The sequence below is a fragment of the Oncorhynchus nerka genome, linkage group LG15 (genome assembly GCF_034236695.1).
Source record: "Oncorhynchus nerka isolate Pitt River linkage group LG15, Oner_Uvic_2.0, whole genome shotgun sequence".
NCBI classification, from domain to species: Eukaryota; Metazoa; Chordata; class Actinopteri; order Salmoniformes; family Salmonidae; genus Oncorhynchus; species Oncorhynchus nerka.
The window spans coordinates 30418097-30433539 of record NC_088410.1 but is presented as its reverse complement, the minus strand read 5'-3'; the positions used below and the strand labels follow the sequence as shown (position 1 = coordinate 30433539).

Sequence of the window (15443 nt, the reverse complement as noted above, 5' to 3'; positions counted from 1 at the left end):
GTATATCCCTTTCATACACAGATCAAAATCACACTAATTTCCCATACATGCTTTTTTGTACCAGCTTTTTTTGTATATCTGAAAGGGGTAATAAATAAACACTGTAAATTAAAAGCCACCTGAAGACCTGGTCATGATTCCTGCATTTTCACAGACCCTGTAACCAAAATACAGGTATCGGGTCTGTGTGAATGGTGCTCTCCTTTTTTTCAGGTAAATTCATTAACACAAACAGGCCCAATGCAAACAGGCCCAATGGTTTAACAACACCTTACCCTTCCAATGTGTCAGTTACCCACCGGTATGTATCAAAGGGGTACAGTATACTGTCTGCAAGAAGATAGTAAATAAGGCACTGTTTGAAAGGGGGTCAACATTGCCTTATATATATTTATTTTTTTACAGGTAATATACCACATTTTCTGTCTGAAGTGGGTATTACACTGCCCTCCAGGAGTTCCTGAATTTCCTCTTCATTTTGCTCCACAATTCATGCACCCTGGTGTGGAGAGTAAGGTAGTGACAGTGCTCCCTTCCCTTTGAAAATGCTCATAATGACAGTACCGTAAGTTTTTGGGACAGATGTGCAAAACACCAATTTAACCCCAGGAATCAGTACAGAAGGTATTTTAAGCATTTTCATGCTGTCTGATATGGTAGCAAAAGTGATCGACTGTACTCCCAACTGCTGCCGCTAGATGCCTCTGACAACGCAGCAAGGTTTCATGGGAACTATGACGTTTACGTCTGTGCACCGCTTCAATCTGATTCATTCTAGCGAGCGAGCTAATCAAAACAATGAAGGCAATCATTCAAAGAGTGACAACAGCGAGCGTGTCAGGTGAGTAACGCGGTCTACTTGTTATTATTTTATTTCTATATCGCTCATAGTGTCAAAGAATGACAGTTCTTCACCGGTAGGCATTTTGCAGGCAGCACAGAGGATTGCTCACGTTAGCTACGGTAGTTTGGTAGCCGCACGGCTATCCAATCAAACGTATTTACAAAACACTTTTTCAGTGGTGTGAAGTAACTTAAGTAAAAACACTTTAAAGTACTACTTAAGTCGTTTTAGGGGGTATCTATACTTGACTATTTATATTTTTGACAACTTTTACTTTCACTTCTACATTCCTAATGAAAATAATGTACAATGTACTCCATACATTTGCAGCCTACTACTACTTGCAAGACTGCCAGTGTGTGCTAGATTAACCACACTTGTTGAGGAGGATGTGTCTCACAATAATGAAAAGGACAATTATTTTATTGATTTGATAATTCTGTCCTGTGTTGTCACAGTGGGAGAGGTGCCCATCAGCTCAATAGGCAGAGGACTGTGTGTGTTGCTGGGTATATCCATGGAGGACACACAGAAGGATGTAGACTACATGTGAGTGTGGGTTCATTCAGTCACAAAACATTATCTTTGCACTACGGTACTGTAGCCCTTCTCCTACATAGGCAGGGCATAAGGGTCAGGTTCATATCTGTAATAGGAATCTGTAAGACAACCGTAGCATTAACATAGAGCTATTCTTTTGTATTTAGCCCAATAAGTTTGGAACATCTGCACAAAATACTTACTCACTCCTATAGCCATCTCCTCGGTGACCCCAACACATAGATTCTAATAAATGAATTATATATTTCAAATCAATTCTACGCCCCAACATTAATTTCTTTGCTTCTCAGGGTTCGTAAGATCCTCAACCTGCGTCTGTTTGACGATGAGAACGGCCGGGCGTGGAGCAAAAGCGTCATGGACAGGGAATATGAAGTCCTGTGTGTCAGTCAGTTCACTCTGCAGTGCATACTAAAGGGTAACAAGCCAGACTTCCATGCTGCCATGCCTGCAGAGCTGTCCCAGCCCTTCTATAATAACATCCTGGAACACCTGAGGAGCACCTACAAGCCAGAGATGATCAAAGGTGGGTGAACACACAGGACTAAATAGAAAACTATATTACCATGGGTGAACATCATTGACTGACACTGCAGGCATACAGTCTGCTAAATACACACTAGGCCTATATCAGCTGCTATAACTATATTACGAGCTACTAAACAAGCCTGAGAGGATCAAAGGTGGGTAGCCTAGCGGTTAGAGCGTTGGTACAGTAACCGACAGGTTTCTTGTTTGAATCCCAGAGCTGGCAAGGTGTACAAATCTGCCGTTCTGCCCTTGAGCAAGGCAGTTAACAACAACTGCTCCCCGGGTGCCGATGATGTCGGTTAAGGCAGCCCCCCGCACCTCTCTGGTTATGAGGGGATGGGTTAAATGCGGAAGACACATTTCAGTTGAATGCATTGAGTTGTACAACTGATTAGGTGTCAGTGTTCCCTCTAAGCTGCGTACAGCTCCCATCAGACTGCCGCGCAGACAATATCCGTCCAGCCAGAGAAGCATGAGTTTGAACTTCACTCACCTTTCTTGAGGTTTCCCCTTTCCTCTTTATGCATTGGAGTCAACATGGGCCAGCATCCATGTGAAACGCTTTCGACACCTTCTAAAATCCATACCCCGACAAATTGAGGCTGTTCTGAGGGTAAGGGGAGGGGGTGTTCCTAATGTTTGTTATACTCAGTGTATATTACAATACCACTATATCTATCTGCTTGCCTGGGCTGGGTGAGAGAAACACTGCAAAAGGAGCCATATATGGAGTTTTTAAAATAGACTGCTATTGTACAGAATTTCACATCCAGTGACCCAAAAGTGTCAAGGACACTTTGCTGTGTAGGCAGTTTGTGGGCGGAGAGAAATTGACTCTCATAAGACACTCTAGATAGGAAAAGCCTAAATGGAGAGATAATTTTGATACCTTGGATATTTAATAGATATTTAAAAGGATCGGCATTCTTCTAAGTGTGTGGTTTTAATATTTAATAGCATTGGGCCAATGTTTTGCTCGGTACTGATTGCAAAAGGTAATTTGTTCAAGCGAAGAGGTGAAGCTAAACTGAACAAAAATATAAACGCAACATGCAACAATTTCAAAGATTTTACTGAGTTACAGTTCATATAAGGAAATAAGTCAATTAAAGTAAATTCATTAGGCCCTAATCTATGGTTTTCACCTGACTGAGAAGGGGTGCTGCCATGGGTGGGCCTGGGAGGGCATAGGCCCACCCACTTAGGAGACAGGCCCAGCCAATCAGAATGAGTTTTTCCCCACAAAGGGGCATTATTACAGACACCACCCCCCTCAGATGATCCCGCAGGTGAAGAAGCCAGATGTGGAGGTGGTATGCGGTTGCGACGCCGGTTGGATGTACTGCCAAATTCTGTAGAATGACGTTGGAGGCAGCTTATGGTAGAGAAATGAACATTCAATTATCTGGTAACAACTCTGGTGGACATTCCTGCAGTGAACATGCCAATTGCACGCTCCCTCAAAACTTGGGACATCTGTAGCATTGTGTTGTGCGACAATTTTAAAGTGGCCTTTTGTTGTCTTCAGCACAAGGTGCACCTGTGTAATGATCATGCTGTTTAACCAGCTTCTTGATTATCCACATCTGTCAGGTGGGTGGATTATATTTGCGAAGGAGAAATGCTCACTAACAGGGATGCAAAGACATTTCTGCACAAAATCTGAGAGAAATAATCTTTTTGTGCGTATGGAAAATCTCTGGGATATTTTTATTTCAGCTCATGAAACATGGGACCAACATTTAACATTTTATTTTTGTTCAGTGTAATTGATAGCCTAAGGTGAATATCACAAACACCTGGAGAACAATAGTGAATAGAAGGGTTGCTGTTCATAGCCTGGGGAATTAAGACACAAGCTTAAGGCTTGATCAGGGTTAGGGTTGATAAGCCAATGCACTCCTAAGTGAAACAGCCTAGACTACAGGGTCACATGCAGTAGCCTTTATCCTTAAGGCCACTCAAGACTTGACTCCTGACCTGAAAGGCTCGGAATCAGTTGAATCGCCTGTTTTCCTGTTGAAACAGAGGAAACATACGTTGGTCTATAAGGTCATAGTTCACAGTGCAAATGTTATGGTTGTTCCACACATCTAGATAGGGGGTGTTTTTTCTCAGGCCATGTTTGGAGGTGAATTGGGTCTATAAGGTCATAGTTTTTATTTTTTTATTTCACCTTTATTTAACCAGGTAGGCCAGTTCTCATTTACAACTGCGACCTGGCCAAGATAAGGGAATGCAGTGTGACACAAACAACATAGTTACACATGAGATAAACAAACATACAGTCAATAACACAATATAAAAATCTATATACAGTGTGTGCAAATGTAGTAAGATTAGGGAGGTAAGTTAGGGAGGTAAATAGGCCGTTGTGACGAAATAATTACAATTTAGCATTTAGCATATGGTCTCACAAGGGGTCTGAGGATCTCATCTCGGTACCTAATGACAGTCAGGCTACCTCTGGCGAGCACATGGAGTGCTGTGCGGCCACCCCAAAGAAATGCCACCCCACACCATGACTGACCCAGCGCTAAACCGGTCATGCTGGAGGATGTTGCAGGCAGCAGAACGTTCTCCACGGCGTCTCCAGACTGTCACGTCTGTCACATGTGCTCAGTGTGAACCTGCTTTCATCTGTGAAGAGCACAGGGTGCCAGTGGCGAATTTGCCAATCTTTGTGTTCTCTGGCAAATGCCAAACGTCCTGCACGTTGTTGGGCTGTAAGCACAACCCCCACCTGTGGACGTCGGGCCCTCATACCACCCTCATGGAGTCTGTTTCTGACCGTTTTAGCAGACACATGCACATTTGTGGCCTGCTGGAGGTCATTTTGCAGGGCTCTGGCAGTGCTCCTCCTGCTCCTCCTTGCACAAAGGCAGAGGTAGCGGTCCTGCTGCTGGGTTGTTGCCTGTCTCCTGGTAGCGACTCCCATGCTCTGGACACTACGCTGACAGACACAGCAAACCTTCTTGCCACAGCTCACATTGATGTTCCGTCCTGGATGAGCTGCACTACCTGAGCCACTTGTGTGGGTTGTAGACTCCGTCTCATGCTACCACTAGAGTGAAAGCACCGCCACCATTCAAAAGTAACCAATACATCAGCCAGGAAGCATAGGAACTGAGAAGTGGTCTGTGGTTATCACCTGCAGAACCACTCCTTTATTGGGGGTGTCTTGCTAATTGCCTATAATTTCCACCTATTGTCTATTCCATTTGCCCAACAACCTGTTAAATTTATTGTCAATCAGTGTTGCTTCCTAAGTGGACAGTTTCACAGAAGTGTGATTGACTTGGAGTTACATTGTGTTGTTTAAGTGTTCCCTTTATTTTTTTGAGCAGTGTATATCTGCTGGAGCGCGTGCTACGGGTGGGTGTTGCTATGGTGACCAGTGAGCTGAGAAATATAATGTAAATGACATCACCGAAGTCAAGGATCGGTAGGATAGTCAGTTTTACGAGGGTATGTTAGTTAATATAGTATTTATAGGACTATTTCTCTATACAATTTGTATTTCATATACCTTTGACTATTGGATGTTAGTATTGCCAGTGTAACAGTATAGCTTCCGTCCCTCTCCTCACCCCTACCTGGGCTCGAACCAGGAACACATCGACAACAGCCACCCTCAATGCATCGTTACCCATCACTCCACAAAATCCGCGGCCCTTGCAGAGCAAGGGGAACAACTACTCCAAGTCTCAGAGCGTGTGGCGTTTGAAACGCTATTAGCGCGCACCCCGCTAACTAACTAGCCATTTCACATCGGTTACACCAGCCTAATCGCAGGAGTTGATAGGATTGAAGTCATAAACAGCTCAATGCTTGAATCACAGCGAAGAGCTGCTGGTAAAACGCACCAAAGTGCTGTTTGAATGAATGCTTATGAGCCTGCTGCTGCCTACCACCGCTCAGTCAGACTGCTCTATCAAATATCAAATCATAGACTTAATTATAACATAATAGCACAGAAATACGAGCCTTTGTTCATTCAACATGGTAGAATCCGGGAACTATAATTTCAAAAACAAAATGTTTATTATTTCAGTGAAATACGGAACCGTTCCTTATTTTATCTAACGGGTGGCATCCCTAAGTGTAAATATTCCTGTTACATTGTACGACCTTCAATGTTATGTCATAATTACATAATCTGGCAAATTAGTTCGCAACGAGCCAGGCGGCCCAAGCTGTTGCATATAACCTGACACTGCGTGCAATGAACGCAAGAGAAGTGACACAATTTAATCTGGTTAATATTGCCTGCTAACCTGGATTTCTTTTAGCTAAATATGCAGGTTTAAAAATATATACTTCTGTGTATTGATTTTAAGAGAGGCATTGGTGTTTATGGTTAGGTACAGTCGTGCAACGATTGTGCTTTTTTCGCAAATGCGCTTTTGTTAAATCCGTTTGGCAAAGTTGGCTGTCTTTGTTAGGAAGAACTAGTCTTCACACAGTTCGCAACGAGCCAGGTGGCCCAAACTGCTGCATATACCCTGACTCTGTTGCAAGAGAAGTGACACCATTTACCTAGTTAAAAGAAATTCATTTTAGCAGGCAATATTAACTAAATATGCAGGTTTAAAAATATATATTTGTCTATTGATTTTAAGAAAGGCATTGATGTTTATGGTTAGGTACACATTAGAGCAACGACAGTCCTTTTTCGCGAATGCGCACCGCATCGATTATATGCAACGCAGGACACGCTAGATAACTACACATGGTTGATGATATTACTAGTTTATCTAGTGATTATGATTGATTGATTGTTTTTTACAAGATAAGTTTAATGCTAGCTAGCAACTTACCTTGGCTTCTTACTGCATTCACGTAATAGGCATGCTCCTCGTGGAGTGCAATGAGAGGCAGGTGGTTAGAGCGTTGGACTAGTTAACTGTAAGGTTGCAAGATTGAATCCCCGAGCTGACAAGGTAAAAATATGTCATTCTGCCCCTGAACAGGGCAGTTAACCCACCGTTCCTAGGCCGTCATCGAAAATAAGAATGTGTTCATAACTGACTTGCCTAGTTAAATAAAGGTGTAAAAAATACCGATTTCCAATTGTTATGAAAACTTGAAATCAGCCATTCCGATTAATCGGTCGACCTCTAGTCCAGAGTAGTGATGCTAGACGGGCGGGCGGGTGCGGACAGCGATCGGTTGAAGAGCATGCATTTAGTTTTACTTGCTTTTAAGATCAGTTGGAGGCCATGGAAGGAGTGTTGTATGGCTTTGAAACTCGTCTGGAGGTTTGTTAAGTGTCCAAAGAAGGGCCAGAAGTATACAGAATGGTGTCGTCTGTGTGGAGGTGGATCAGAATTACAAGCAGCAAGAGCGACATCATTGATGTATACAGAGAAAAGAGTCGACCCGTGAATTGAACCCTGTGGCACCCCCATAGAGACTGCCAGAGGTCCGAACAACAGGCCCTCCGATTTGACACAATGAACTCTATCTGAGAAGTATTTGATGAACCAGGCGAGGCAGTCATTTGAGAGTCGGAAAGCCTTGGCCAGGTCGATGAAGACGGCTGCACAGTATTGTCTTTTATCGATGGGGGTTATGATTTCGTTTAGGACCTTGAGAGTGGCTGAGGTGCACCCATAACCAGCTCGGAAACCAGATTGCATAGCGGAGAAGGTATGGTGGGATTCGAAATGGTCGGTGATCTGTTTGATAACTTGACTTTCGAAGACTCTAGAAAAGCAGGGTAGGATAGATATAGGTCTGTAACAGTTTGGGTCTAGAGTGTCTCCCCCTTTGAAGAGGGGGATGACCGCGGCAGCTTTCCAATCTTTAGGGATCTCAGACGATACGAAAGAGAGGTTTAACAGACGAAAAATAGGGGTTGCAACAATTGCGGCGGATCATTTTGGAAATAGAGGGTCCAGATTCTCTAGCCCAGCTGATTTGTAGAGGTCTGGATTTTTGCAGCTCTTTCAGACATCAGCTATCTGGATTTGGGTGAAGGGAAAGTGGGGGAGGCTTGGACAAGTTGCTGTGTGGGGTGCAGAGCTGTTGGCCGGGGTAGGGGTAGCCAGGTGGAAAGCATGGCCAGACGTAGAAACAATCTTATTGAAATTCTCAATTATCGTAGATTTATCGGTGGTGACAGTGTTTCCTAGCCTCAGTGCAGTGGGCAGCTGGGAGGAGGTGCTCTTATTCTCCATTGACTTTACAGTGCAAAGATTATGGTGTTTCCACATCTACATAGGGGGTGGGTTTGTCAGGCCATGTTTGGTGGCATAGAAATAAACATTGTTATATAACATTTTCGGGGCGGCAGGTAGCCTAGTGGTTAGAGCGTTGGACTAGAAAAGGTTGCAAGATCGAATCCCCGAGCTGACAAGGTAAAAAAAATCTCTTTCTGCCCCTGAACAAGGCAGTTAACCCACTGTTCCTAGGCCGTCATTGAAAATATGAATGTGTTCTTAACTGACTTGCCTAGTTAAATAAAGGTCAAATAAAAAATATATTTATTTAATTATATGGGTCACAGTGCAAGGGCGGTTCCACATTGGGGTAGTTTTCTTTTATCGAGTCGTAGTTGGTGATGGTGTTTGGTGGGGAATTGGTTCAAGCCACCGGGGAGAAGGTGTAGTGGAGGAACTCTGTGTCCCTGCTTGTAGTGGGACGCAAGCTCTCTAATTAGTCTTCTCACTGCCAAGGCCCAATCGCCTGAGTGGGAGAAACGAGATGATTCTGCTCTTTTTAGAACACACCACCCAGCCACCGGTTTCATGGGCAGATGATGTAATAAATCGAAACATACCTGGACCAAAGGGGAACATTTAAGTATAAACTTCCTGTCTTATTGTGTCTTAACACCCGCTACCCTCGTGTCCCTGTTGTACTGAGATGTCACCTGCTTATAAATCATTGCTATAGATTAATATGCACAATAAGCAAACTGCAGTGGCTGTTACTGGATGGAAACGTTGAGTGTTGTCATTTATATTGGCCTATAGAGGAAGGGATCCTAGTTCTTTTAACTGTTTTAGACTCATTTCGATGTATTAAGGTTAACCTTTACATTTTCCTTTTGTCTTGTGTTTTTAGACGGGCAGTTTGGGGCCTACATGCAGGTTCACATCCAGAATGACGGACCAGTCACCATCGAACTGGTGTCTCCTTCTGCTCCCATGGACCCCAAACAGGTACAGTTGATGCTGTTGATTTCTGCAAGCAGGAAGTTGGCCCATGGTGTATGATGGTGTCATATTGCGGAGTCTCCCTTTATTAGGCTATGTATTGCTAGACTATATTTGTTCTAAATTGTTCAGACGTTCTTTCAGCACTGTATCTATCCTGCTATCCTCCAGCAGGTGGTGCTGCAGGCCTAACTTCTTGTAGTAACAGATGGAGAACGGACCATGATCAACATGCAAAGCTGCACTATTGTTTTTCTTCGTGCAGTGTTAGTCAACCTCTGGTCCATGGACCGGCACCGCTCCCTGAGATGTGGCTTACTGGTCCCTGAGATAGCTGTCAGGCATTTAGTTGGTCAGTTTTCTGGCTTCAAGGAGGTGAACCATAGATCTTTTTTTATTTGTTTTATTTTTTATTTTACCTTTATTTAACTAGGCAAGTCAGTTAAGAACAAATTCTTATTTTCAATGGCGGCCTAGGAACAGTGGGTTAACTGCCTGTTCAGGGGCAGAACGACAGATTTGTACCTTGTCAGCTCAGGGGTTTGCTAGTCCAACGCTCTAACCACTAGGCTACCCTGCCGCCCCAGTCCCTGATACCAAAAAAAACCAATCCTGATACTGTAGATGTGTACTGATTATCCCATGAATCTGTCCTGCTCTGTCCCAGCACCCCTCTGGCCTAGCTGAAAGACCACTGATTGACCAGAAGTGTCCAGAAGTGTGTGTGTGGGGGGGGGTGACATAACATATGATTGGCAGGCCAGGGCGAGCGCCACCACCACCACCACCACCGCATGGGTGCCCCCGCTCTCCCCACAGGGATCGGTTGACTCCTGAGTCACTGTGCACTCTGTTACCATGACGACGGCCTCTGCAGGTGGCGACTCAGGCCATGCTGGCTAAGAAATATATTTGGATGTGGAATAATGATTTATGAGTTCTGATGTGTAGCCTAAGTAGTGACAAGTTCACCCACAATGTTATATTAATAATGGATGTCTTCTCTTAGGGCCAGTGTCCTGGTCCTAGATTAAGCTCTGTCCTGGACTATAAAGCATGCTCATTCTAAATTCTCCATTGAACATGCTTTCAGGACTAGGCTTAATCCTGATCCAAGAAACCTTAATGTATTATAACACAGAGGGATTTGAAGGAACAAAAGCCTTGATGAATGTGTTTATGCCACCACATCTACTTGAAAACAGCGCGCTATGATCCAAACTTAGCAGAAAGCAGTCAGGTCCACTCCAAACAGCAGCAGCCATGAGGGAGTAGGAACATCCCTCCCTGCTTCTCTCTAAACCGTCCGCTTCACATTGTACTTTATTCAAATCAAATCAAACTTTATTTGTCACATGCTCCGAATACAACAAGTGTAGACCTTACCGTGAAATGCTTACTTACAAGCCCTTTAACCAACAGTGCAGTTCAAGAAGAGTTAAGAAATATTTACCAAATAAATTAAAGTAAAAAAATAATAAAAGTAACATGATAAAATAACTATTGAGGCTATATACAGGGAGTACCGGTATCAAGTCAATGTGCGGAGGTACAGTGAGTCATTTGAAATTGTAGTGTTTTAGTTATTTGTCAATTGTTGAAGACTTCCTGAATGTGATTCCAGTCACTTCTGTGTTTGCATGCGTGGTCTTTGTGTGTGTAAACTTGGCTGACTGCTAGGTCCAATGGATGTAAGCGGCAGTCCTCGGAATTTTAATCTAGTCTGTTTTGGATATTTGGGATGTTGTCGTGCAGTTAGAGGGGAGTATGCCAAGACTGAGAGGATCACCAGTCAACTGGGGGAGCAGCTTAAAAACACACACACACACACACACACACACACACACACACACACACACACACACACACACACACACACACACACACACACACACACACAGACAGACAGACATTTCCTTTCTATGAATCAGAAGCTTTATCGGATCCTAGGAGAGGGACAACAGAGCCTTTCAAACAATACCATTATGTTATCCTGTTTCTATTGTTCTGTGAAAGTAATTTTGAATATGAAACAGTGGTCTTAATCACTGAAATGTCAAGTGATCATTTTTATTGGGGGTTTTCAAAGCCACCCAACACCCTGGGTAAGATGGTTGCTTGCTAGCTAGCTAACCCCGGTGTAGTTTGTACAGGGGTAACTAGATACATGGTGGTTTTTTAAGTCTTATTCCCTTTAAATAATTAAGAGTTTGTGGGATGTTGTGGCTTTAGCATGACATTTAAGTCATAAATATTTCCTGTGGCGCTCATGAAAGTTTTAGCATGTATGTTTACAAACCTTTTCAGGGGTAGTTGTGTTCCTTTTAGTGTAGGGTGGTTGTTTACTCTTCTTTGAGCAGAACAGAGATAGCTGCTACAGTAGTTTCCTCAGGGAGGAGTTCAATAGATAAGCCTCGCAGCTAACCGTAGATGGTGAGTGAATGGGAAGATGACTCGGCTCTTTCTGAGTGTGACCACTTTATATTGTCAGGACAGTTAAGGCTTCATCGAAATGGTCATGGCTTCCGAAAATAGCAGCACAGTGAAACAAAGCGCTGATGTTTATTTCTCTTTCTTGTTCTGCCCTTTTCTTTTCATCTTCTCTTCTCTTGTTTTACTGTCGCCAAATATTTGGTACAGTTATACATAGCTAGGTCCCTGGGTTTCTCTTGGGCACGCGACTTGACCAGTAAAAACAGGTCACGTGACCACGAACAACTCAGGTCCCTACTAATTGCATTAGATCAATCCAAGTTTTGTCCTTCACTTTTTAACCCTTTACCACTGGCCTTGTTTCCCCCCTCAGCTCGCTAAACAGGAGAAACAGCAGCAGAGGAAAGAGAAGCAGCGCTCTAAAGGACCCTCGGAGTCGGGCAGGGAGAGGGCCGCCCCGCGCCCCAGAGCCCAGGACCCTAACGCCAGCAGTGGAGCAGACGGAGACGTGTCGTCAGAGAGGGAGACCTAGGGCAGCACGGTGAGCCTGGAGTCCCAACCTGCTGTGCTGGTAGTGCTGCGTTACTTATACTAAAAATGTACAAATAAATAACCCATAAAGTTGTCCTCTGTTTGAGGGTTGATGTCGAGTAAAAGTAGTGGTATCTAGTGCTGTATGCATCTGCTACGAAACGCTTGACGTCACTGGTCCTTTATCTCAGCTTCTGGATTTCATCTCTGTGTTTATTGCACACATACAGTACATGGATGAAATAGAACCACTTCGATCCACATTGGTGTATGTTATACTGCACATGGTCCTTGGTCGCTCCATGTTATTGTTGACATTGTAGTGAAATCCAGAAGGAGGCTGTTTCTTATACAAGTGTTCAGATCTCCGGATTAGAGGGCTCTGCTCTTATTCATCCCTAGCGTTTGTTTGTTTACTAAAAACAGAGAAGTGGAGTCACTGCGTTAGTCCGTCAGCCCGCCCCTGCTTGCTCGCACGAGCAAGCCTGTGTTGTGGTGTGTTCGCGACTACGCCTTACCCCGTGTTGGGGTCAAGTACGCAGTGACCCGTGGTGGAGTTGGTGTGGCTTCGGAGCGAACACACCACCACACGACGTCACTACTGGGTGACGTGTCCTCTCTTTCATAACCATGCACATACACTTACACACACACACACATTATACACACACGGTACATACAATATATGTAATTTAGAGACACAACACACACACTGTACTCCCTTCACTTTACGAGACAAAAAGAGAGAAGGAAGCTGGAGAGAGGGGGGCAGGCTGGGTAAATATGCCGCAAGACATCAGCAAGGCCTCCCCGAGATGGTTGCATAAGGCCACTTTGTCTGACAGAGAGCGAAAGACGAGGGAGGGGGGAGGGAGAGATTGAGAATTGTTTTCATTTTTTCACTTTCGGGGGAACGCAAAGGCAGCAGTTCTCTGTGTGATAAGCAAGCTCAGACTTGAACTTGAACGTAGAGAAATGCTCACTCTCCTCCTCATCTCTTCCTCTCCTTTCCTCTCCTCTCTCTCGCTTCCTCAGTTTCGTCGCTTCATTTTTTTAAAGGGGAACTTTGTCTCCCTGAGGTTTGCTTACTATGACTTAAAAATGAGCAGTGTGCACCACGGTGTGTGTCTCAGAATGATTAGAGTCAGTTTGTGACAAGTCTTCATCCTATCTTCCCTCACTTCCTTCCTGCAATGTTCTATTTAAATGAAATGTTCTTGTGGTTCTGTTACTGCAAGACTCCTCCTGCTCTCAATACTACAACTACTGCTCTTACAACGGCCACCACTCCTACTAATGCTACTGTGTCCAATACTACTGTGTCCAGTGCTACTGTGTCCAATACGGCTGTGTCCAGTGCTGCTGTGTCTAATGGTACTACGTCTTAATACTACTAACAGTCTATACAAGTTGCTCTGGATAATGGCACCTGCTAATTGATATTCTATATATGAATATACTGATAACGATGTGCCTTGTATCTTATAGATTTACCATATTGATGATGGGAGGAGCCGGAGGAGCCCAGTCTGCCAAAATGGACTTCATCTGCAGAGACTGTGAGACGTGACTCTGGACTGTCCTCCTGGAAGAACGTATGGGCCTCTTCCTCTCCATCTTTCTCTACAACATTGGCTGTCTCTGCCTTGTACCCTCTCTGCCACTGTCTTCCTCTACTCAAAGACATGGAACCTTACACCCAAAACCCAAAGGCACCTATGACAGAGAGGGCTAGTGGCATCACAAAATGGAGATGCAGGACATTCTCTCAACTTACTTTTGGAGTTATTGTCTTAATCAGGACAACACATTTAATATTTATGAATGTTGTGAACATGATATGCTATACTGCTGTTTAGTGGATTTGAATGTAAATGTTGTCATTTTATAAAAGAAGACATGGTGTGTGGACCTATGCTGTGTTTGTTGTCAGTGTGTGAGTGTGTACATGCTCTATCCTTGTTCTTGGATGGTCTGAGGGAGGAACACACTTACCTTTAACATTGAACACAAATACCTTCAAAACTCCAGTATTTAGTTGACAGAGCATCTATTCCTGGCCTACAGGAACGGCTGTGCCCTCGCAGCGTGACGTTGTGCTGGGATGAGATTTCTCTCCATGTTTATTTCTGGTTGAGAACAGAACGGGAGGAAACTGAGAAACAACGTCAGGCTCTGGAGATATCATATGAGGAGAAGACAAGACATGACCCAAATATGTCTGGATCTACTGTGGTTTTTAGGGGGCTCTACGCTCCAGACAGTAGACAGCCCCGACCTATGTTTCATCACAACAGGGAAAGTGACTGCTGGATTATGGATGTAGATACCAACCAAGACAGTACAGCTGAAGTGATGAAAGCCATTTTGATTTTAATGGTGCATAGTTGAGACTGTGTGTGGTTCCACGTGTGTATTGGGGTCCCTACTGGCAATGACTCATTGATGGTGGAGGGGGGTATTCTACAGTTTGTGTGTGAGTTGTTCTGTCTTTGATATAGTGTTTCATTGTGGATCTCAGTACTGTACTACAAGTGTGCACTTCCGTGTGTGTACGTGTGTATCATCTTCCAGGCCTTTGGAGCTGTGTCTGGGCGCGGTGTCAGTTCAGTTGGACATGGGAAAGTGGGTTAAATTCCAGGCATTCTGCTACATCTGAGACTGCTACAGCGTTTGGGGTTGTCTGTTTCTTTCGGGGGCTTTATCTTGCCTCTCATGTGTGAGCCAGTCTCTTGCCAAACCCCACTGGCTATGGAAAAACAATTTAACTGGATTTAATTTGTTGCCCCCCCCCCCCCACTTCCCTCCTCCTCCCCCTCTTTCTTTTCTTTTGTGCACCTCTGAGACTTTGGGAATTCATCCTATTTAGTATACTAAATAACTCCATGCCCGGGTTGAGTGCAGGATTCCTCTCTACAGGTTATAGGCAATCGCTCATTTCAGGGATGGTTTTATGCATAAAACCACATCTGGACCGCAACCGACAATTTGGTTGTGTGTGGTGTCTAGCTCTTATTTCTCATGTATTTTCTCATGACAGTACAATGCCATACTTCCTTCTGTGGTCAGGTAGCTTATAAGATACTTGTGTGAGAGGACAAACCTTCTGAGACATAAAGCACTATCTTGTTTGGTGCATTATTATGCTACTTTTGTCCCTTTAATCTCTCTCACACCACCATTTTCCACCTATTTTTACTTTTTTTTATTTTTTATCTCTCTTTCATTCTCTGATTCTCTCTCTTGTTTCTGGTTCTCTCTCTCTCTCTTGTTCCTTGACTCCAAAGGGTTAAAGGAGGCACAATGAAACCTAGTTGCTAAGAGCCCTAACCACTTTTTCCACTCTTGCTGGAAACTTTCCAGTGCTATTTATAAGAAAA

The 15443-nt window shown here is 44.0% G+C and overlaps 1 protein-coding gene across 2 annotated transcripts; it reads left to right on the top strand.

Annotated features, from left to right (window-relative positions):
* Positions 1-720: 720 nt before the first annotated feature.
* LOC115142424 (D-aminoacyl-tRNA deacylase 1-like) lies at positions 721-13974 on the top strand. 2 transcript variants are annotated; one of them, XM_029681867.2, is made up of 6 exons: positions 721-841; positions 1303-1393; positions 1696-1931; positions 9008-9105; positions 11906-12103; positions 13552-13974. In XM_029681867.2, the coding sequence occupies exons 1-5, from the start codon at positions 799-801 to the stop codon at positions 12062-12064; spliced, it is 627 nt and encodes a 208-aa protein (XP_029537727.1). In that variant the 5' UTR covers positions 721-798; the 3' UTR covers positions 12065-12103; positions 13552-13974. The 2 variants fall into 2 exon arrangements, with proteins under 2 accessions (XP_029537727.1, XP_029537726.1); XM_029681866.2 differs by having other exon boundaries at positions 722-841; positions 11906-12073.
* The last annotated feature ends 1469 nt before the right edge of the window (positions 13975-15443 follow it).